Source organism: Labrus bergylta, chromosome 1 (assembly GCF_963930695.1).
Source record: "Labrus bergylta chromosome 1, fLabBer1.1, whole genome shotgun sequence".
In the NCBI taxonomy this organism is placed as follows: Eukaryota; Metazoa; Chordata; class Actinopteri; order Labriformes; family Labridae; genus Labrus; species Labrus bergylta.
The window spans coordinates 29,811,361-29,835,190 of NC_089195.1; the positions used below are offsets into that span (position 1 = coordinate 29,811,361).

General features: G+C 40.7%; 2 protein-coding genes across 5 annotated transcripts in view; both read right to left on the reverse strand.

Moving 5' to 3' along the window:
* Positions 1–11,905, reverse strand: part of tbc1d1 (TBC1 (tre-2/USP6, BUB2, cdc16) domain family, member 1) — a 47,366-nt gene extending 35,461 nt beyond the window's left edge. Inside the window, exons 1-2 of one of the 4 annotated variants that reach the window (XM_065958835.1) lie at positions 11,755–11,905; positions 10,337–10,973 (exon numbers count right to left, since the gene is read on the reverse strand). In XM_065958835.1, the coding sequence (XP_065814907.1) occupies positions 10,337–10,936 (600 nt within the window). In that variant the 5' untranslated portion in view covers positions 10,937–10,973; positions 11,755–11,905. Of the gene's footprint in view, positions 1–6,002; positions 6,203–10,336; positions 10,974–11,443; positions 11,459–11,754 lie in introns of those variants that run through there. The other 3 variants (XM_020641869.3, XM_065958840.1, XM_065958851.1) reach the window with 3 other exon arrangements.
* A 776-nt stretch (positions 11,906–12,681) lies between these two features.
* On the reverse strand, positions 12,682–23,134 carry pgm2 (phosphoglucomutase 2). The gene is made up of 13 exons (XM_020641912.3): positions 22,940–23,134; positions 20,701–20,868; positions 20,245–20,436; positions 19,284–19,367; positions 18,656–18,849; positions 18,347–18,536; positions 17,802–17,899; positions 17,177–17,357; positions 16,826–16,919; positions 15,548–15,677; positions 15,275–15,467; positions 14,027–14,160; positions 12,682–13,752 (listed from the first exon to the last, which is right to left on the reverse strand). Exons 1-13 carry the CDS (start codon positions 23,012–23,014, stop codon positions 13,650–13,652), a joined length of 1,836 nt encoding a protein of 611 aa, XP_020497568.2. The 5' UTR covers positions 23,015–23,134; the 3' UTR covers positions 12,682–13,649.
* Positions 23,135–23,830: the final 696 nt, after the last annotated feature.

A 23,830-nucleotide genomic window follows, 5' to 3' on the forward strand; every position in this document is an offset into this window, starting at 1 on the left:
GTCATTAGACACAGAAAAGTCAAAAGGAGGAGGAGGGGTATGTTTCTAAATTGTACTGCGTCAAACTTTACTACGTTTAAGCCTACCACAGTGTCACTCCCTCTGCTTTGCAGAGAAAAGCTCCTTTATGTCTCAGTACGAAGATGTCATAATATTTTCTTGGTCACTGCCTTAGCAGGTGAAAATCACAGATCCATCGCTAACATTTCAATCTACCTGAAAATATTTTATGTTTACATTTTCTTTGTTCCTCCTAAACTTAAGAGTTCAATAATTTAAAATAAAAAATAAAGATATATATAAAAATAATAATATGTAGTAGTAAAAATTGTGCTGTCAGCATTAACTAGTTAAACGTTATTAAGGTCTGAAATTAATTGATTTTAATCGCGATTAATGTCATGCTATATTATCCTTTAAGGAGTAACATGGATAATTCTCTGCAGTGTCTCCCTGTAGTCGCATAGAAAGAAAAGAGCGACACTGCTGCTTCTTTCAATGTTTCACTTTAAATAACTGCTAGACAGCCCAGTTGATGAGTCCAAAGTAATATCAACCTCGTGAAATAAAGCATTTCACTTTTTTACTGTTCCTTTGAGCTGTTTTTCGTTTAGTTTTTCATCCGTAACGAGGTCCCTTTCCCGTGGTTAATTTAACAATGCAACCTCCGATCTACCTGAAGGTCATACTTTACTTCAAAATAAAAGTAGAAATTAAGCGATTAATTGCGTTGAATACTTTGACAGCTACACATGACAAAAGCAACTATGGACAAAATGTACAGAACACGATATGCAGCGCAGTAATCATCTCCATTTTCTTGTTTTTATGATCGTGAGAAGCCAACATCGTAATCAGAACTTGATTATTAGCCAATCATCACTAAGCTACCAGCAAAAGCAAACAAGGCCATAAAAAACAAGACTGACCAATTTAGTGTAATTTATAATGCCTTACTGCTCCATGAGAGAGGTTTCAGAAGAGGTGATTTAAAGCACAACAAATATGCCCCTTCAGTGATACGTTTCATTATCAGAAGAAGGCTGTTTTTGTCAGATAGCAGTACCTTCATATGTACAGGACAAGATCAGCAAAGAGACAAGGATTACACCACACCTCCTCACAGGAGCTTAAAGTGGACTGTGGATAGACAAGGAAACCAGGAAGAGATGATGCGGCATTGCACCAAGGGTGGGAATCGAACCTGGGGCACTCAAGGACTTCAGCCTCTGTCTATTGGGCGTTAGTCTGAAGTTAGTCTTCAGACTTTGAGCTCTCTCCCTCATTAACAAAATAATGCTAATGTTAAAATGAAGAACACAGGCTGAGTCACAAAGGATGCAATATGTCATAAAATACCACACAGTTTGTTGATTCATTCATCATGATACCATGTATGGTCACATGCTTTCTGATACACACACACACACAGCCCTAACATGATTACTTTGTGGTGTTTTATCCCAAATGTTTCCAAAAACAATGGGCGCATCTAACTGTGCGGTGAAACAGCAGAAGATTCTCGGAGAGTGGCACTTACTGTTAACATTAGCGAACTTAATTTGCAGCAATTCCATTGGAATGAAATGACATAACTTGTATGAATCTCTAGTCTGACCAAGTCCCTGAACATGATTTATGTGTGGGACATATGGATTTTTATCTGTAATGGTGGCAGCGTTACAACACAGACGACAACTCCCATGATCCCATACTACTTTTACAATTCATCAAACTATGGTGTGATAGTTTTGGATGAGAGACCCTGAGCAGCATGTGTTTCTTTCTGTTTCTGTAAATGTGTAGGACAGAATACATTCATTTCTTTTCAGTAAAACAATGGCTGTTACGCCTTCCTGAAAGCTGTAGAGCTCTGTAACCTTGACGAATGACCACAGTCACATTTCATGTACGTCAGAATGTGTTTTCCAATGAAAGACTTTTATTTCAATACTTCTCCTTTTTTAGACACCTTCCGACAATTCCCTTCCTTTTTTAGACTGCTTTGAGTTGTGGATTATAAGGATTGAAGGGCAGCAGAGTAAGGGCTTTACTCTTCAGAAGGAAGAATAAGCTAAAGACACACAGCACAGTACAGTATCTTGTTTGGGGAAATGTTTGTATGAGGCTGATCTCAGACAGGAAGGCGGTTGGACACAGCCTCAGGCTGTGACCCTCAGACTTGGCCTCTCACAGGGGAACAACATTGAAAAGTACAGTGTCTCTCACAGAGTAGGAATTAAATAGAGCTACTGTAGCACTGACCTCAAAAAGAGGGAAGTTACACAAGTGCCACAGGTAAAAGAGAAGCTGCATTTCAGTGCAACGGACAAAATCAACTTTTCTGTGTTTGTAAAGGAGCATAAAGGCGAGGATATCATGTGAAGGGTATAGGCAGTTAGCATCACTCTTAGGCTCACATTAGTGAAACGCCCTAAAATAAAATAAAATTAAAAAAATGTGTCTGCATCATTTCAACTTGATCTAGTCTTTGGCTTAACTGGCATTTCTCTTTCTGGGCTTTCTAACCATCTATCATCCCTCTTACAAGACTGAAGGAGTATAACTGTGTGTCCCCTTTAACTTAGCAATAGTAGACATGAGAAGATGTTTGGCCAACAAACACTAAAGATAAAACAAAGGATGACCCAAGCAACATTGTTGATTAAATGCAAATTTGAACTGAGACTTGTCAACTAGATTAAAGTTAAGAAAACGTTCCAAAAAAAGCAAAATTGAATCAACACAACTAGACATGAGATCATAGCGTCTGTGGCCAACTATGTCAAATTGGTTTGCGGTGCGTGGCTAACGTTAGGTATACTACCACTGCCTGTCCTCCTTGCAGGTTAACGCCAACAATCCTGTGTTGGTTACACATTGCTCCAGTTGATTTGTTATGTGCCACTTAACCTGACACAGCAAACATACAACTTTATCTTCATTTTCTAGATCAAAATACTGCGCTACAAGATGCGATCTGTCCACTGTGATGGAAATCTGTCACACTGGATTGAATGGTTATTCCACTTGCTTAGGCCTGGATAGATGTTACAGATGATTGTCACTGAAAGCCAAATGACACACTAGCCAGCCAAGGAAATCAACAAGGATGACTGGCCAACTAAAGTTCCCATCCTGCACTGGTCTTGTGACTTGTGGAGCATGGCCATAGCTCCCTGAAGTTCAAAGTCCAGGAGCCATACAACTGACGGGAATCCTCTTGATTGGGAGCAGTCTTCGTGCAGGATGTGTCACTGGGTCACTAAAATGGTCAACCACAAGGAAGTCCAACACACTGACATCACTCTAGTAGGACCAGGGACACAGTGCAGGGAGCTGTTGACAATGTGCTCTGCTGAGTCAGAATGAACTCTTTACGAAGAAATATTTAGGTCAAGAAGTTGCACAGATTACGACAGTGATCCCATCTTAGAAGACCATGAGTGTTTAGAGTGAAGCTCCAAGACTGACAGGGTGACAGGTGAGGCAAGAGAAGGAAAAAACACAGACTGCTAGACAAATAGACAAAAAGCAGACCCACATCTGACGGGGACAGACTGTTGGTTATATAAAGACAGGAAGGTGCCTTAAGTTTACTGGCATGTTTTTACAACAGTGCAGCGACTGTGTCACATGAAGAGGGAGGGAGAAACATGTGAGACGCAGGGGATTACAAGAAAAGAGTATGCCAGAGAGGGAAAAGGGACATTTCAAACCCAAACAACAGTCTCAATTAGTTTGGATAATCATTAAACCCTATCACTTTTAAAAGTTGTTTTTCTTCCAAAATCAAAATACAGTCCAGGGTACTTTAACAAGATGAGACAGACTGCAGTTGTTTTAATTTGTAGAAGTTATACGTCAGCTTAGCAACAAGTCACTTTGGAGAATTTCTAACAAACAACATTTGTAATTCAAGCAAAATGAATCTCACTTTTTGGTTTCCACTTTTCCAACACAGTGACTATGAATTAAAAGCTATTATAAGAAAAGGCTCTATTTGTCATCCCAATCTTAATCAGAAAACTAAGAGGCAAATGCAAAAATTCAAGATTTTTCCCATATTGGGTCTCTCACCTCAAGACGAGGATTTAGATGTCATGTAAGAGAAAGAAGTGAGAGCTTAACACAGATACGTGACTCATATGAAGAACAAAGCCTGCTGCCTCCTGGTTCAGGAGTGAAGTCCTGGGATGAGCTCAATGGCAGTGGAGGTGATATCGCCATGACTCACTCACATACACCCACTTTTGGCTCGTGGTTACAAACTGCTAATCAGACTGGATTTTCCCGTATGCCACTTCATTGAGGGTCTGACAGCCAATAAGCCACTGTTTAACAGAACCAGCATCCAGTCAAGGAGAGAAACATTTAAAAACGAGAAAGAAAACATGCAGTGTTGTAACAGATATGTTGAGCAACACCATGAACGAAGACGAACAGGAGAGATCCTCATGATGATGCTGTGCAGGTTCCTAAGAGACACATTACACTGTGAACTTGTAGAAAACAGATGATGTTTGTTTCCATTACTGAATGACCTGCAGGTTATCCTCTCAATTCGTCATTTGATGAGAACATTTAAGAAAAGTGTGAAAAATGTACATCAGCACAAGCAGTGTTTTCATAACTGACAGTAGAAAACCCTAAAGGTTAGTACGTCAATTAACCTCCAGGCAAAAAGCAGGATTAACCATTACAGATACATTTTTTTAAAACAAATACTGTTGTTAGGGGCGCCTGTAGTCTGGTGGTTGGTGCTCACACCCGATGTGCGGAGGCTGTGGTTCTCCAGGCAGCCGGCCCAGGTTCAAATCTGACCTGTGGCTCCTTCACCCCCCCCTTTCTCTCTCTCTCCCCGATATCTGACTCTAACCACTGTCCTGTCTCTAAATAAACTCATAGAAAGCCAAAAAAAATAAACCTTTTGAAAAAAACTACTGATTATTTTAACTGCAAATACTCACACTTACTAACAAAGTGGAAGATGTGTTAATATTAGCAGCAGACTGAGACACCCACCCTGCAAGACAGAGAGCGCTACCGCAGGTCGTTCATCCCGTCTGCTGTCAGACTGTTTAATCAGACTCTTCACCACTCACATCAATATTTAACAACAAATAACTCTTTCAACAAGTGGAAGTGTAAATACCTTGTATTACTCTATTATTGTATTTTTCTCACCCTTTATTTAACGGATGTAAATATGTTCGATTTTTAACTTCTTGTTATTTTTAATAATTATACTCCTGCTTCCTGTTTTCTTGAGCTGTTGTAACACAAAACATTTCCCCCATGGGGGATCAATAAAGTTTATCTTTATCTTTATTATTCAGTCCCCTGCCACACATTTTGTAACAAGGGCTGGCAGCATATAAATAATGTGCATCATTTACAGTACAGGTTGGGCTAAAATCCCCATTTAATAACCTGTCAAACATGCACTTACTGATCTCTGTACATGCATGAACAATACTTCATGGGAAGTTTGAAAAAAAATGGCATTAACTTCAGCTGACAATATGATTAAAGTGTCTTCAGCCTCCTGAACTACACCACTGATGTCTAGCTGTATAAATCTAGGTGAGACTCAGTGTTTACAACCAGCAGGGATGACATTTTCCACCCATTACTTCTTGACCAGTTAAGGTAACACGACGTTGCTTGACCAAAACTACACAGAAACACCCCCAGACATCATATTCATTTAATAGAAACAACAACAACAACAACAAAAAGAGCCCCAAGTATGTTAAAGTTAATTTAACACACACAGACACATGTGACTTTAAGACAACACGCCTCAGGTAACTTGATATGTAATGTTGAAACGTCAGTGATGAGGAAACTGTACTGAACATGTAACGACTGTTTTGTAACTTCAAGAAACTTAACTTTTTAAACACGACAAACAAAACGCTATGCTAGTGAAGCTAATGTTAACGTTGTTGAAGTCCCTCCGTGAAGCTTCAGCTAACTGTTCGTTTAGCGTCACTTACATCTCTCTGCTGCTGTCTGCTGTTGAACAAGTTCAGTCGCTGGAGTCGGGCTTTCATCCCATCCGCCATAAACTCTCACAAAAAAACAATGACCCGTGTGTGATAACTTTCCTCCCGCAACTCGCTCCTGACAAGTGTGGGACTCTTCAATATCATTGCATTGGAAAGTTCATTTCGCTGCTCCCTGGAGCCCGAGGTGGATCCTGACTGTCAAGTCCACACAAAATAGCTACAGCTCATCCGGTTTGAAAATTTTTCAAAGTAAGATCGCTCCAATCGCTTTATACGGATATCGCTTAAGGAGTACTGTGATGTGCTTTTATTTTGAAGGAATATTAATACATTTCCGGATTGATTGTGGCAAACTGTGAATAACTTGTCGCAGCTTATTCCACCAATAAACTGAGAGAAAAGGGTGGACACAGTTCCTGTCCCGGGTCAGTCAAACTTTAGGCGGTACACTTTGGAGGGGGGGGGGGGGGGGGTTTCCACTTTACCGTTACTTGATTGTTTTTAGATAGTGTCTGTAATCTACTTAGACACAGTATATATATATACACAGTGTTTCCTGTCCAGAGGCACAGCAGGCACAGTTCAGCAGTTATTAATGCCCTTGGGATGCACTGCTGCTGGGAGTGACCTTCATGACCCAGAAGATTTCAAACTGTTTGAGGAATGGGAGAAATACCTCAGACACTAGTTGACCCTGTTTTGACTGTAATATCAAGCAACTTAAACTGTCAAATTATAATTAAAAAAAACAACTCTAAACTATGCCATGTCAAAGTATTTTTTAACCATGACTAGGTACCAGCAGTTTCTAATGAAGAGCGACTTCACAGTGTATGAAAATGATTTTTATCGTCAAGCAACAACAATTACAAGAAAATATTAAAGTTTGCGACATATTAAAAAAAAAAAACCTAATACTTTGTGGTCATTGAATGGTATATTCTCAAATAAGATGTGAGTGTTGATAAGAAAACTGTTTACCAGCCAAATGTGGACTGGTTGACAACCGGATAGTTTCAGAAATTAGTATCTATAATTGTGAATATTTGAATATTGTGTACATACTAGTACATTTTTGTAAGAAAAACTATTTATCATTTGGTCTCACTCACTAGAGTAAGTTAAGTAATAATGATTCTGAATGATATTGAATGAAAAATAATTAACTAAATTTTCTTTTTTTTTAAATGATAACAGACAGAACTTAAGGGGTAAGTGGCTTTTTGAACACAAACTGTTAGTAACTGCACTGAAACAAACCAATAACCTGTATTGTATACACAGAAACACTGTGAACTTTGTAAATACTGTGGGGACACCAAGTGGTAACTTTTCACTTCAGGAGCAGCAGCTGAAATCCAACAAGACATTTCTCTTTATCTCTTCAGGGTTTAAAATATTGCTGACTAATAAATAATTTCCAACATTTATATGATACCAGTTGTTGTTTTTTTAAACTAAATTGTCATTAGGTATTAGCTTATACAGTGGTTCCAAAAGGGGGGGTCGGGACCCCTCGGGCGGTCGCAAGACACTAAGAGGCGGGTCGTGTGTTCCCTTAAAAAAACAAAACAATTGCAAATTATTTAAAAATGGCATATTTTAAAATAAAACCATTTCAATAAGTTAGATTTATGCTGAAATTAGTGTGTGTACTAAAAAAGTGTATTAAACTTCAAGATATACGTTTGCACATGACGACAACAATGTCGGCGCCTGCAGCTCTTTACACACAAAGATTTTATGTTCACTCAGTGCTAAAGTTTATACATGGAAATTGGTTGTATTGGTCAGCCAAAAGATTGATTATTGATTATTTCTCTATGGTACATGTGGGGAGGAAGGTGTCAGACTCAGAGTTGAGCTAAAAGCTGCTGAAACAGCCTTTTTCTTGATGAGGGAGATATTTGACTTTTAACTAAGGTAAAAGCAGGATGAGATGTCAAATTACAGCTCCTACACATGTAGAGGGCAAAATCAGCAAAGAGATGAGATGTACCAATTTACCCACAGGGGGGCGCCAAATCAACACAGACTTCAAGTTCCTCAAGGAGCTTTAAAGTCCCCATGAAACTAAACTTCCAGAGTAGCTAACTGCCAGGCATGATGCCCTATTTCCAACTGAAACGAGATAGAAACAATCACAAGGTGGAAGGCGGTACATAATATGTTGGGATTCATTTGATTGGATTATTAGCTTCAACAAAGTTATTTAATTGGCTGAAACATTAGTAAACGTCCCTAAGTGCAGGATGAGTCATCACTCATCAGACATGTAAAATGTTTTATAAGAAAATAAAATATTGTTATTTTGATGTTAAAACTCAAATAATGAGTAAAAAATAAAAAAAACAGGAAAATGTATTTTTCATTTCATGGGGACTGTTGTAATGCAAGCCTTGAAAAGAAATATCTGAATGTTTTGAATATGAAATTGTGATGTAGCTGCTCGTTGCATACACCTCCCACACTTGAAAAAAAGAGAAAGGCAGAGTGTGATTGTGTGTGTGTTAAGTGTGTGCATGATTATGTTAGTAGATTAGAAGTGTGTGTTTGGGTTTGCTCTGAAGGGCCGGGCATGTTCATAATAACCCTTCTGTTGTTCACTGCAATTAATCCTACACCTTTACTGTATTTAATAACATCTTATAAAGAAAACAGAGCAGTGTCCAATGATTAAACTCTCATGAAGGGTTTATGTAAATGTGCGTGTGTGTGTGTGTGTGTGTGTGTGTGTGTGTGTGTGTGTGTGTGTGTGTGGGACAGAGCAAGAGTAACAGGTGGTCAGAGTGACATCATCACCACATTCCTGAAAGTGCTGTGCACACACACACACACACACACACACACACACACACACACACACACACACAAACACAAATATATCAAAAGTGACACCAAGCCACAGGAAGTGGTTGCTATGGTAACTATGTTCCACATCCTGTTCAGTTCATGTAAAAACAAAAAGTGCAATTACTCTCAGTGAAGAAAATACCTGCACAGTCATCACAACAACTAACAGCCTTTATGAAAGATATACTGAAGTTCATGTTTATCTGCATGTGTGCATTTACAGCACAAACAGTGGATGTAGGGATGTGTATACACACACTCTGCTTTATTTACAGTACATGCTGGCTCTTCATTTATTTACAGTATATGCAGGTATTTGTTATGTGAGCACAGAAACCTGCTCATGAGCCAAGAGAGAGAAAATCATGCATTTAATATTTTGACTTCTTCGGATTAAGTTTCCAATTACGTATTGTTTGTTGTCTCTTTTTTCAGCTGGCTGTTTGAAGTCTTCGGCATGTCGGTCATGGCACGGGGTTGAAGAAGCTATCGATTTCAGGCGCGGCTTCGGGACACCAGCTGCGTGCGGCTTTAAATTGCTCGGAGGCCGTTGGCAGAGTGTGCCATGTGGAGGATAGGTGAAAGTGTTGAGGTCAGGAGTGTGCTGGTCGGCACGGCGGAGCGAGGGGAATGTGTTTGTTGGCATTGCTGAGGGGAGCACTGTGGCACAGTACACACACTTCTATAGTGAGGCCTCAGAGGGATGTCATGACAAATGCTTACGCGGTCACACCGAATGTGTGTGTTTATGTGTTTGTGTGTGTGTTGCATGACTTGCAGAGTGCTCATGCATATAAAATGTGTGATTTTCTCTCTCTTGGCTCATGAGCAGTGTTGCATGACTTACAGAGTGTAAAAACAGAATTTCCCCTCACGGGATCAATAAAAGTAAATCTTAATCTTAAAATCTTGAATACTGCCTGTATTTTTGGTCACTTATTAAAACATATATAAAGAGATTTTCTGTCAGACAGACCCCTGATCAGCGTTTATTTTCTGCTCTAATTTCTTTTATCTGACATGCCTATTGGCTGAGCTTGTGAGGATATATTTATGTGTGATATACTTCGTCATGTGCCTGTAAATCTTGATTTATTTAATAATACAGAATTGATTAAAATGCCATTGGAGATCAGATGATTGAATTTGTTTGTCTGTCGTCTTGTAGTTACCAGACTTTTTTTTCTCATGGCTGACATATGCAGCTATAATTGGTATCAAACATCATCCTCCTCGGCTCCGGCGTGACGATGCTGGAGTATTTGGCACAGTTGGAGCTTGTTCATAATGTGCCCCTCTTTCTGACAGATCCAATCATGTTGTTCGTTGAGGCCTTAGTTTCAGCTTCAGCAGGCACATTTACCCTCACCTTTGTAACCTTTGTTTTTATAACGTACATTTGCCATTCTTGTTTATTTTTATACACATGTATGAGAAACTTCTATTCTCACTTATTTACACACACCTACCTTGGTGCTGTCCTGGCACTGGAAGACGTAGCAGGCACAGTTTGGAGCTTCTCTGACCAGGCAGCCGAAGCTGCGGGGCTCCTGGCTGTTGTGAAGGAGCTTGGTCACCTGGTGAGGACGACATTCAAACAGCACCGTGTGCGTCAGCGGGTCCCACACGACCTTTTCTCCAAGAACGGACATACACCGCACCCATGAGGCCGACACACACAGAAGAACAGTGTGACTACAGGAGGAGGGGTCCAACTGTCCTCCACCTGGACTTACAGACCCAGCAGCCGGTTCCTTCTCTGCAGAGTGACACCGACTGATCTCGGCCACCACCCAGGGCAGCATGGCCATGGTGGTCCGCGGGTGCACAGGCAGAGAGCCGATCAATGTCAGTCTGTACCGTACCTCCTCCTCTAACTCCGCTTCGTCCACTACCCGTCCTCCCCATGTTGTAACCCTCTTCTCAGCAGAGGTGACTTTCTGAGAACACACCGAAGAGAAGGAGAGATGGGAAAGCGACGGACTGGAGCCCGGGTTTGAGATATGATGAAGAGGAGGTTTCTCAGAGCTCCCTGGCCTGGGCTTCACTTCGAAGTAGAGCCCCTCCATGGCAGGTGCCCGAGTCAGTGTCTGCCTCTGGTTTTACCTGCAAAACATTTTGAGGGGAATTTTTAAAACACAGAGGAAGAGATACAATTAAATGTGTACCCTGGATGTTTAATCTTTAAAGGTTTAGAGTGAAAACCTCAGGGTCATTTGGAGGGTACTACAAAATGACCACCTGGTGTTGTTTACCCAACCAGAAACACATGGCTTGAATTCTGACCTAGACATTTACACAAGGACACACATACACATTACAGCTGAACTATGAGGATCAAGTTTGGCCGGCCGCCTGTCAACCAAAGAGAGGGAGAGATATAGAGGTTCAGCTCGCCCCTCCTTCCATCCAACATAAACAAACGTAAAGGACATTCTCAACACTGTATGACTGTTGTCTTTTATCAGCTCAAAGAGATTTGTGGGAAACGGTAAAGGAACCACGTTATAAAACGTTGAGATCATATTAGGTAAAGACTCAAAACGTTTAAGTTGAAGGGGCGGTTTCTTACGTACCTCATATTTGACCTTGCAATACACTTCTACTTTAATCTAAACCCGCTGGGACTGTGCAGCACGCTATGTCGGTCGGTCCTCTGCACCAGAGCAGCAACGGAAGTTAGAATGAGATGTTATACTCGTGGAGCGCAGCCTCACTTGCCCGACTTTAGCGGTTCATTTCGATTTTTACGCACGGAACGAGCGATTTTTACGCACGGGGTTACGCAGACCTCACCGCACGCAGTATTTACATATGCTGTTCCTTAAGGGCATTGATGATATTGTCAGCAATATATCAGAATTAACTCCGCTCACAGCCTCCTTACCTGTTCACGGCAGTCTTGTTTGATGTGCGCAGATGAACCAGTATGTGCGGCTTCATAAACGCACGCAGAGGGAGAGGAAGGACGATCTCCCCGCAGCAGACGACGTTTCTAGTTTGAGTTAATTATAGAAGACAGGACAGACTCTACCTCCCTCCTCTCCTCTATACACACTCTGCCGGGGCATGGCAGATGCATGCTGTATGCATGCGGGGCAGGAGGATGCAGAAGAGACGTGCCGCACGTCATGATTTTGTGTGCGTGTAATACAGTACACCTCAACATTTAATACCCTTATGCACAGTTTGGAAGCCGTTTTTATTGAGTGAAATTACAATGCCAGCAGTTTTTTTTTTAATGAATTAAAGGGACACTGGGAAAGTGGAGATTCTGTTTAGAATGAATTACTGTGAGGTCAAAGGGTGTAGTTGTGAAAACGGACTGCTGCTAAAGGGTCCCTTGAACTGTTAACTTTTATTATCTTATCAGGTAATAAGCTATTTCTCCACTTGGTGGTGCTCTAAGCTTTAAGGCAGAGTCATTTTACAAATCAGAAAACTCACATCAAGTACTGATTCAACACATTAAAATATATATTTAATAGTTAACTGTGACACCTCACTTTTAACTTTCTGCTTACAGTATTAATTATACCAGTTCACAACATCATCACAGTTGTAAGTTTAAAGCTCCTGTGAGGAGTTTTTAGCTGGTTATGAAACAGACTGAAATGAATTGTGAGGCCTTTTAAAGAGCTACAACAGCTGATGAGATAATCAGTAAAATGATTCTGTATAGCTGTCTGATGGCCTGAAGCAGCTGCACTGTAAGTGTCAGACAAAGTGATTAACTACAAAACAACCTTCTTCTCCACATCTAAGATTCTCAATAAGCGATACAATTGACTTTTGAAAGAAAGCACAATGAGACTTTTTGATCAAAAACATTTCTTTAAACATGATCAGGACAAGGTTAACAAAGACATTAGGTTCTGCTTTGCCCACAGGGGGGCGCCAAAAATGACACAACAAAACGTTCCTCACAGGAGCTTTAAAATTAAACCCGTTTTATCTTTCTCGTCAACTTCTCTGTTACGCTTCATCTCAGCACTTTACAGATGTGGAAGTGTGGAATGAATGAAAAAGTAATGAATGTAAGGAAACACATGCAGCAGGAATAACGTTTTATAGCTGTTGTTCAGATCTCAAGCTAAGGCAATTTTTTTGAGATATATTGTGATGGATGTAAACCTGGCTTTGGCCTGTCCTAACAGCATGCGACGCGAGCGAGATTAAGCGACAAAATCAGCCCGATTCTACTGTTTCCAATTGGACGACGCCCCGTTTCTATTTTCCTCTGTGTTGCTCGTGTAGACGGACGAGGAATGAGGAAGGAGGGGACTCTAAACTGCACTGACACTCACTTTTCTCAGTCAACAGAACTTGTTAGCTTGTCTTACAAAGTGGAGATAGTGGTGCATTAATAATATCCACATCCACGATTGAAATGGTGTGCTCTGACTGACTGTCAACACCACCGGATCTTTTTTTTTTTTTTTTTTTCGGCTTACCGTAAACCGTGTATTGACAAGCCTCTGTGCGATCATGCGCAATGCGACATATAACGCTTGCATGCTGTTAGGACACGGTGTAAGGCGTTGCCCTTAGCCTGCAGGGAATCTAAATAAAGGCAGAGTCATGATTAAATATCAGTTTTTGGTCCAACTGGATAAAAAAAGATGAATGAAATAGTGATAAGCTGAGCTGTAAACATAAAAATAAAAGCCTGTGTTTAGGCGTAAATCCCTTCTGAATTCATTAAGACGTTGTGTGTGAAGCTGGTCAGAGATATTAGTCATAGCCGGTCCTGGAGGGGATTGTATTTTTTTTTATGAAGTGCTACTGCGGCTTGGGCTGCAGCTTATTCTTCTCTGGCTCCAAGAAGTTTTCAATAATGGCTTCAACCAGGTCATCCAGCTCCTTCTTCAGTTGTGTCACGTCACTGTTGGCGAGGCAAAAAGCCAGAGAGGACAACAAACAATGACATCATGAAGTTACTGTGGTGTGACAACTGGGGTAACAGTTTACAGTCAAGATATTTGGATCTAAAAGTCAAGCTGTAGGAAGTAATAGGTCACAACTTTTCTGTTTCCTTTTTTGTAATTTCAGTATCTTATAATGTATATTTTTGTTGATTTTATAGTATAATCAAAATAACCTTAATATACAACCCTAAAGGCTTTCGACATATAATCAGTGTCTCTGTGGTTACCCACCTGTTGCCAGGAGCAGCACAGAGTTCAGTGTAGTATTTGATCTTTGGCTCCGTACCACTGGTCCTAATGGTGGCCACGCCCCCATTGGAGAAGCTAAATGTGATCATGTGACTGGAACGGGAGGTGGGAAGAACCTGGGACACGAGAACGGACAAAAACTCTGTTATGAAGAACAGATGAAGGGCTTGAAAAAAAAAATATATATAATAATAATAAGCTGTGGCTAAATTGGTCGTAAGGTCGAGGGTTCAATCCCCAGCTCCTGCAGCAACATGTCTGTTGACTTAACCCCAAGTTGCTCCCGCTGCTTCACCGGTGGCTTGGAATGTGTGTGAATGGGATTAGTTACTTCTGATGGTCTCTTTATAGCAGCCTCTGCCATCAGTGTGTGAATGTGTAGGTGTGACCTGCGGTGTAAAAGGGCTTTGAGTAGTCAGAGGACTAGAAAAGCGCTACAAGCTCAAGTCCATTTACAAACTTGGACCTGATGATTTGGGGCGCTGAAGTTTTCCTCAGTCAAGTTTTAGTTCACTCTAAAAACCAGCAGGTCAGGTTTTTATGAAAGCTGATTTGTTGTGACCACTTGGGGGCAGTGTTATAAAACCATGCCACACAATACAGAAATAAATTGTATCGTATCTTATGAACACATCCAGATATGAAAAACAATTCTGTAACATTTGGAGTTGTGTTTCTGGCAAACAAGCGAATGCAAGTCTTTTGCTCCGTTCGGTGTCTAGCTACTCCTGAGGGAGTTATTTGGCTCTATACTGTAGAAGCGTAATGCTCTACTGTACCCACAGGTAGTCTGGTAGCATGAAGGTGTCTACAGGGCAATACTAAAACAGCTGCCTGCTTGAGCCAAAAAAAACTATATCAGAGGTGCGAATGAACCGAAGCAGTACAACTGTGGGCTGGACAGCGACAAAAATTAGCTGAAAACTGCTACTGAGGTTGTCAAGGTGTCAATATGTTGATATTATTTGCCACCACCAGCTTTAAAACGACCCAATCTATGTTATTTCAGTCATCACTAGTATGGAAATGTACCAAAGCTTATTTTTAACTCAAACCATTTGTGATCTTGTATATTTCAAACCTTTTACTTTCATTTTGAACTAAACTGACAAAATAAAGTCTCAGTCATCTCTAACTGCAGGCAAATTAAAATCTGGGAACACTGCAGGTCAAAAAACATCATAGACTCCTGCTCTGGGGGGACGCATGTAGGACGTGTGTTTGACTTACAGCCTTGTTGTCAGGCTGGTTGCTGTCGTGGCCGGTGGTCAGGTCTCGTACGGCGGAGATGGAGAAGCGGCCACATTCAGTGGGATACGAGTCCTTCTGGTCATTGTAGTTGCGAATACGCTCGAACAAGCTGCGGATCACATTCTGGTCATGGCAGATGAAGTAGGAGTTCTTGGTGATGTGGTAGCCGTACCTGACAGTGAGACAGAGTTACAGTCTGTAGTTTGACTCTTGATTTCTATTACTGTGATACAAAATGCACACGAGTCTTACTCTTCATAGACGGCGGTGAGCTGCTGAGAAAGGCTTGTGCTTTTAGTGGCCAGATAGGAAATCATCTCTCCTGCTATCGCTGCAGCACTCACTCCATCCTTATCCAATACAGAGGGACAGCACATATACCCTGAAACACACACACACACACACACACACACTGTTTTCACACATGCTCTCCAGAACAACTTCTAGAAAATGTCAGGACAGCCTGCCTCTGAAATCTTCCTGAGATGCATATCCAATTATGACCCTCACAACACAAAGTTTTCATCTGTTGTATGGAGTGTGTGTGTGTGTGTGTGTGTGAGTGGGGGGGGGGGGGGGGGGGGGGGGGGGGGTAGCAGCTTCATTATGTGCACAATGATGGCACCACTCGAGTGATATAAACATCATATTTCTGCTGTGTTCACACATCGACTCTCCGCAGCCTCATGCTGAAATTCTTATCGGGGCTAGCAGGAAAAGTTTGTGTAAAGACGGGGCAGCTCACCCCAAAAGTTTGGGAAATTGTAAGGAGTTTTGTGCATGTGTGAAAACACCAAAACACACATGCACAGTTCTCCCCTTGTTTGTGTTAAGCTCCAGCTTAAATACAAACTTGATTTTACAGTTCATGTAAAGGCATGCAATTCCAATTAGAGCATCATGATCATGTTAAACAGACACGCCCTAAAGCCATGTGGGTCTGTGAACAACTTTGTTATAATTACCCTGAACGACCCTGAACGACCTTTAGCAGAGTCCACGGTTAAATCTTCAAATAACCAAGAACAAGATGCTCAGTTATCATGTCAGAAATGTTCACACATTCTTTGAATTTCAATGATTGATTTAATCACTTAACATGAAACCAAGAAGGTGAAAACACCAGAGCAAACACTCTTCAGTCAACATGTTCTGCTTCATGTCAGGCTGATAAATGAGCAACATCGGCTTTAGGCACAAGATGGAAAATCCCCTCTGCAGATCAAACTGTAGAAGTTACAAGAGGTACTCCTGGTTTTGATGAAACAACCCAAGACATCAGGCGTGACTCATTTTTTTTTTTAAATGGCTTATCAAGCATGGCTGTTTTTTTTTTGGATCTATGGAGCTGGCTTCAGGATTTTATTCTCAAAATGAAGACAGAGATTTCCCCCAGATTCAATATTTTAGGATGATTCAAATAGTCAGCTTGTGACATCGCAGATAATTTATAACATCATGCCACAAGGAATTAATCAGGACCATGAGCAGTGAGGAATCGCTCAATTGGGTGTGTGTGTGTGTTCATACCTATGGCCTCCTCAAAGGCAAACAGAACAGATTTTCCCTGGTCCAAAAGGTCTCTGGCTCTGTTTCCCATCCACTTGAAGCCTGTAAGTGTTTCCTGTTCAAACAGTGGTGAGTGAGTTTGAAATAGCAACATGAGCAGTATCCTACCTTTAAAAGAGAACTCACAACTGTCTGTTTCAGCCGTTAGCTGCACTGTCACTTAAATGTCACTGTCACTTAAAGAATAGGATGGCACTGCTTTGCAAAATCAGATTTACTGAAAACTGGAAAAATGAAATGCATTAAGTGTTTTATGTCTCGTTTCTGCCAGGTGTCATTTATAAAAACATATCTCGACCTTGATGTTGTTACCTCAAAGTGAAAGCCTTCTTTGACAGCGATGGCTCTCAGAATCTTGGATGAGACGGTGCTCGACAGCATGTAGAGGTTTTTCACGGCAGCAGCGTCGGAGTTTTGCTGTTTCCAGCAGCGGAACATCCACCAACCAAGCAACGCTCCTAATTCATTACCACTGAACAATCTCCACCGTCCACTGACACGGAGCGAGAGAGAGAGAGAGATAGAGAGAGAGAGAGAGAGAGATGTCAAAAATAAAAGATCTGCTCTGTACATCACTAATCTGTGATCTTAAGAGCACTTCCACTGTCATTAAATGATACATTCTATACATTTAACTGTTAAAAGGATGCAGGATGAGTTTGTTTTTAGCTAAAAAAAAACACAACTTAAACATGTACATGACAAAATCAGCAAAGAGCTAAGAGGTACCGCTTTGTCCACAGGGGCGCCAAAATCATCTCTAATAGAAAGGCGCTTTAAGCACTGTGAGTGCAGTTTAAAAAAAACTTCCTGTTGCACTTTCGCATGGAAACACACAACGCTATTCTCTAACTTAAACATTTTGAGCATGTTTTAGTATGAAATCATTATATTCTTAACTTAAAAAATCCTTTATCATATACGCACAAATACACACCTCTCCTGTTTCTCAGCAATTGCGAGTCGGTCAGCATCAGGGTCGTTTGCCAGCACGACGGTGGCCCCCTCCTTCTCTGCCAACGCAAAGGACAGCGTCTGCAAAACACACACACAAACACACACACTTTAACACACAAGCTTTTAATTACTCCCTCTAGCAGCAGAACTAGCTACATTAGTAATCTCTCCCATCTGATAATGTTTACAAAGCGGCCCGGAAACATGACCTCACGACCTTGGGGTCATGTTTGACTCAGAGCTATGTTTTGATACTCAGGTGACAAAAGCTACGCAGTCCTGCTTTGTCAACTGAGACAATGAACCAAAATCATGTCATTGCTTTCTCCTAGCGACTTTATGAAAGTCATCATTTGCTGCTTCCTGACTCAACTATTTTAATGCTCTGTCTTCTTTTATGTTTTGTCAGTTTGTGGATTTGTTTTTACTTTTTTTTGCTGTTTTTTAAAATTCTTCATGATTTCTAACTTGTTTTTGAAAAGTGCTAGTCTACGTATGAGGGCGTGTAAAATGTTCAGAACATACCAGGACTCCCTCTCCTTCCTCCGGGTTGGGATATTTGACGGTGGGAAACTCAGGGTCTGGATCTTTCTGTTCCTCTACAGCGTATGGAGCGGGAAGGTCAAAGGCCTTGAAAGCCGACTGAACGAATGTGTGGCCGACGCCGTGCACGGACGTGTGCACAATTTTCACCTCTGAACTCTTGTTTATGTCCCTGTAAAAAAAAAAAAAAGATAGAGCAGAGTCAAAGCAGTGACCTCGTTTGTCCTCAATTCAACACGGTATCATTTGAAATGGTTTAAACTGGTCTGTATGTTGTTTTCTAAAGAGCACCTGTTGTGGCAGTGGTTCTGGATGGTTTTGAAGTATTGTGTGTGGATGTCCTGGTACGGGTCTTTGAGTAAGGGGCTCTTCAGGGCCTCCTCTGTGTCCCAGGACTTGGGCCAGGGCTCCAGGTTTTCCTCGATGGCTTTGGCGATACATTTGTCATGAGGAGACACGATCTGAGCGCCGTTCTCCCAGTACACCTGAGACGCACACAAAGCAGAAGACGGCAGATAAAATCATGTGAGGGCCGTAATTGTTTTTTAAACCAGCGATTAAGACTTCTGATTATTTTTACTTATTATTTATCAAATATGCTGCCGAAGAAAATTATGCCAAACCATTTCTCTGGTGTTTGCAAATTGCTTTTCATGTCTGATCATAAAAAAAAAAATAAAAAAACATAATTTTCTGTTTCAGACTTATAAGAGAAAAAAAGACCTTGAAATGTGAGTTTCAAAGAAGTTGAAAATAGGCTAGGAAAACAAATATCTGTGATGTTCTAAACACAGAAACTCCCCTTTGCTTCCATTGATCCATTTATTCGTATGATGCTAAATGCTAAAGCTAACTGCCAATCAGAGAAATAAATGAGGTGTGTGAGAGAGAGAGAGAGAGAGAGAGTTAAAGGTGTTACCTTGTAGCCGTTGTCCTGTTTGGGGTTGTGGGAGGCGGTCACCATGATTCCAGCACACAGCCCGAGGTGAGACACTGTGAAAGGCTGCAGGGAGCAGGATGGGAACATGTTCATTTTTAAATATTATTCTAGACAAATGTGTAACATACAGTGTATTGTGCATGAGGAAGATGTGAGAAAAATAAATGTTGACAGATGTAGAAAAAACACATCACTAAATAAAAAACTCAATCCACTTTTAACAGGAGCTCAAAAACATGTATTTTTTTCCTTACTAGGCTGTTTTGAAATGCAAGTAATCATGCCAATTTCAAACATAAACATCAAATCATGTGTGAATATGACTTTATTGTTTGACCCGACTTTGAGCAGTGAGTAACAGCATGTACTTTTTTTCTTCCTTTCTACTGAAAGTGAAACTTCATGCAGCTTGTTGCCCACAGATCTTCTCTACAATCACTCTACCACTTCTACTTCCTTCTTGTGACATACACACTTCTTTATTTTAGACTTCAGTGAGTGAAGTCTAAAATAAAGACTTCAATTTATTAATGAAAATCAAATATGCATCCATATCTTTAAAGGCTGTGTTCCTTAAAAAAACTAAAATAAATAAAAACCTGCAGACCTTGTGTTTCATACTTTGATCTGTCTGTACGTTTAGGTTTTATAGACACTAAGGTTTGTGAATCGTGCCCTCTTGTCTTGACCAAAGCTTAACTCTATGAACCATACGTGCATTATGCAACATGTGCTATGTGAAGGCAGAGTTTGCTTTTCCAATGGAGTTTGCCCTTTAGCTTGAGCCGCCTGTCCCTGTAGAAAACATGACACAAGACAAACTGATCTGACTTCATGTTTTAAAAGGTCAGAGTGGGCTGTGACTGTGACTTCCATGTAAAAAAGAAAAAAAAAAGAAAAACCCAGATGTGGAAATAAAAGAAGAAGAAGAAGTGATTACCACAAAGGGTGTCGGGACGATGTCAGCAAAGAGGTGGACCGGCACCCCTCGGCTGATGAACACAGCCGCAGCCAGGCTGGCAAAGCGCTTGCTGCCGCCCCCGCTGGGAGGGTGGGCTCGGGCGTCATAACCAATCACAACCCCTCGCTCTTTCAGGTTCTCAAAACTCTCCTCCAGATAGTGGCAGAAACCCTGTCAGAGAGAAAAGACTGGAGGATGTGAGAACACATTTTGAACGTGGAAGTGGAGGGCATTTAAGGACAAGCAACAGGAAACAGGAAATGTCTGAGATCTACAGTCATGGGTAACGAGATGGTGACATGTGAGCTATGCGGCCGATCACGAGAGTTTGGAGTCTAACAGCACAGAACGAGAATCAATAATGTGTTTTGTCTGCCTTCGCATGTGACTCCAGGCTTCATGAGCGGCCGGCTTGTAGTTTATCCATTAACCGACCTGCGTGGTCTGGATGATAGTGAGGTCGTTCATACAGGAAATGCCGGGGCCCATGGGTGCTCTCAGACCTGCCGTACCAAACTCCATCCTGGAGGAGAAACATTTCTTCAGAGCCTCCACTGCTCCTTCTTTCACCAGCGCCTGCACCATGGACACCGTCTTTGGGTTCTGGGAAGGAAAAACACACCGACATTTCATAGACATTCACATTAATTATCATCCTTGATTGAAAACTAGAATAATGATGCAGAGACGACATTCAAACCACGTTGTTCAAAACAATACAATCCAGAAAAGAAGCACTGAAGTCTCATGAACACAGAAAGAGAGCAGAGCAGGAGTCTAAACTGCATGTGCAGGACTTGGTTTGCAATTTTTGGTAAGTTAAAAACAAGAAGTTACAATATATGGGGGGGCCTAGGAAAACAGCTTCTGTGTTGCCATGGTGATCTAACAGATTTCAAAAGTGTTTGATGTTTTACTGGTATCATTTTGAAGATTTAAATTCTTGTATTGTGACGGCTCGAGTGGAGATTACAGATAGAGAACGTGTTAGAGAAGTCTGAAACACAGTATCTGACTGGTGTAACTGTTAGTGCTGCAGAATGGTTTGAAAGGTTTCCCCTTTGTTGAAAGCAACAACTATTGTTATGTCTGTGTTCTTTCAGGGTCGGCTGAATTATCCAATAGGAAATAAGAAAATAGTCAAACTGTAAAAGCAATTTCCTGAAGCTTAACTTGACTTATTTATATGAAAATGTTGCTTTTTCCTGTCAGAGCTGTAGTAGTCCAAAACTTGCTCCAAGCCTCTTTTTTAAAAAAAAGCTGATTTCATTTTTCTAAGTATCTTAAACTTTTAACTGATTATCAAAATGTTAAGCAAGTTTTTTTTCTTGGATGACAAAAGTTGCAAACTTAACTCGCTTAACAGGCAAAGATCTGAACCTCAACAGAAACGCTGACTCAAGTCCTTCATTCTCATGAGATGAAGAGAAAGTGAAAATGAACATAAAGGCTCATTCAATGTTTCAGCTCTTGTTCAGATCATGTTCAGCTGGGGTCAGTTTCACAGAGGACATCTGCTCCTCTGTGTGACTCACAAACACATTTCAGGTATGTTCATTAAAAGTGAATTAAAAATATTTAGACTGTCTAAAAAAAATCAAAACTTTCATAGAGTGCTGTGGTTAGAAATGACAACTAAATACAGACAGGAAATAAGTTCAGATGAGGCTTCTTGTTTGAATTGGCTGCTGATCATGCTTCCTATGCACAATTATCTGCAGACTGATGAGCCAGTGTCTCCTCTTTAACGGCACTTGATTGGTGGCGTCCCATTTCTCTTTAGAGCCATGAATGACTGTCTTTGTGAAGGATCGATGTCTGGATGGATGATAAGTCACATTAGCCTTGTGCTGTTCAACTTAGTGAGACCTGCAAATTCACTAATTATAGATTGAGGACATGTGACGTGCTAAATGATATGTGTTTAACATCTTTAAACCAGAACTTTCCTCTGTGATAGCTACTAACTAGGGCTGCACGGTACAGGAAATAAACAGACAAAGCAATACATATTTCCTATCTGTGAAACAACAAAACAGAAAATGAAACCAGACTAGTGCCGTGTGCACAAACGACCATGCATGATATCAGAAACAGTCAGCAGGAGAGTCATCCAACTTTATTTTATTTATTGTGATAAATTCAGACTTTTAGTATGTTTATTGCAAAAACCTCATAATTCCCTTTGCATGTTATTGTGTGTATTTCTGATGAAGCTTTCCAGAAGTAAGTTGAGAATGCTTAAAAAGGGGGAAAAGGGGAAATGGCTTAAAGAGAACAGAATTGTAACTCAAGTAAATATTTTGTGATTATCATTCTGTTGTGTGGACTTTTTATCATGAAAGGAAAATTACTAAATTCGTTTAATCCAATGCGGAACCGGTTAGATGATAATTTGTGCAAACAAGATAATGTCCTGTGTGCACAAAAACTATTTTCACTTACCTGTTCGTGCAGGAGTTGTTTCGTTTTTGTGCTTTTTGGGGACTTCCGGGGAATCAGTAACAAAACATTATTATGAAGCAAAATGTATCTTGTGAGACATTCAAGAGCGGAAATGAATGGGACCTGTTATTTTGTATCATATCGCGACACTTAACATTTCACTTCTGAGTGGCACAGTGGAACATTACAGTCACAGCAGGTGAGGCTAGGCTAGGTTAGGACTGCTCACCTGGTCATACTGCAGCCACAGACCGACAGCCCGGTCCAGTCCGCTGTCCCCGGTTGAAGACGAACCGCTCTCCATTTCTGCTCCCTGTCGACTCAAGACACAGACGGGAAGTGTTCCTCTGAGGCCAGGACGCTCAGAAAGTGAATGTGTGAGTCATGTATGTGACTGCTACTTGGACGTGCTCCACGCGGGGCGGGGCGGGGCGACGTAATGCGTCACGTGAATGTGTTGCGTTCACGGGTTACTGTTTAATGTGGTATTTGCCATCTATAAAAAAGCAAAGCGTTTCATTTTTGTAGCTTTGTGTTCCTATACTGTTATAACTATGTTGATTACTAATTATAATCTTCAAATGCTGTTTCAACCAAAGACTTTTTTTAGTTTTAGACAAAGACTTACTTACTTTGTCTATTTATGTTTTATATTTATATTTACTTTTTATTTTTATTAATATTATAGTTTTTTTTTTTTTTATCCTTTTACCACTTGTTTCTATTTCTTTTACTGCTCTTACCTTCTTATTACTGTTATCTTTTGATTTGCTTTCAGCTCTTTTAGTTTCTTACATATTTTTAAATCTTTGGTTCTCTTGGTCTCAGCTCGTGTTGTTGGGTTCTTGTGATGGTTCTTGTGTTTCCTGGGTTCTTGTGTTGCCTGGGTTCTTATGATGGTTCTTGTGATGGTCGGGTTATATATGTCTGTTGGGTATCGTGCACTTTGGGTTCTTTTCTGTTGAATTGTATTTAATTATTTTTTAGTATTTTGCATTTGTTTGTTCTTGCTGTTGTTTCTGTTCTTCTGTGTTTGCTTTAGTTTGCTTTGTTCTTGCTGTTTGTCAAAGCACTTTGTAAACCTGTGTTTTTAAAAAGTGCTATATAAATAAAGTTATTA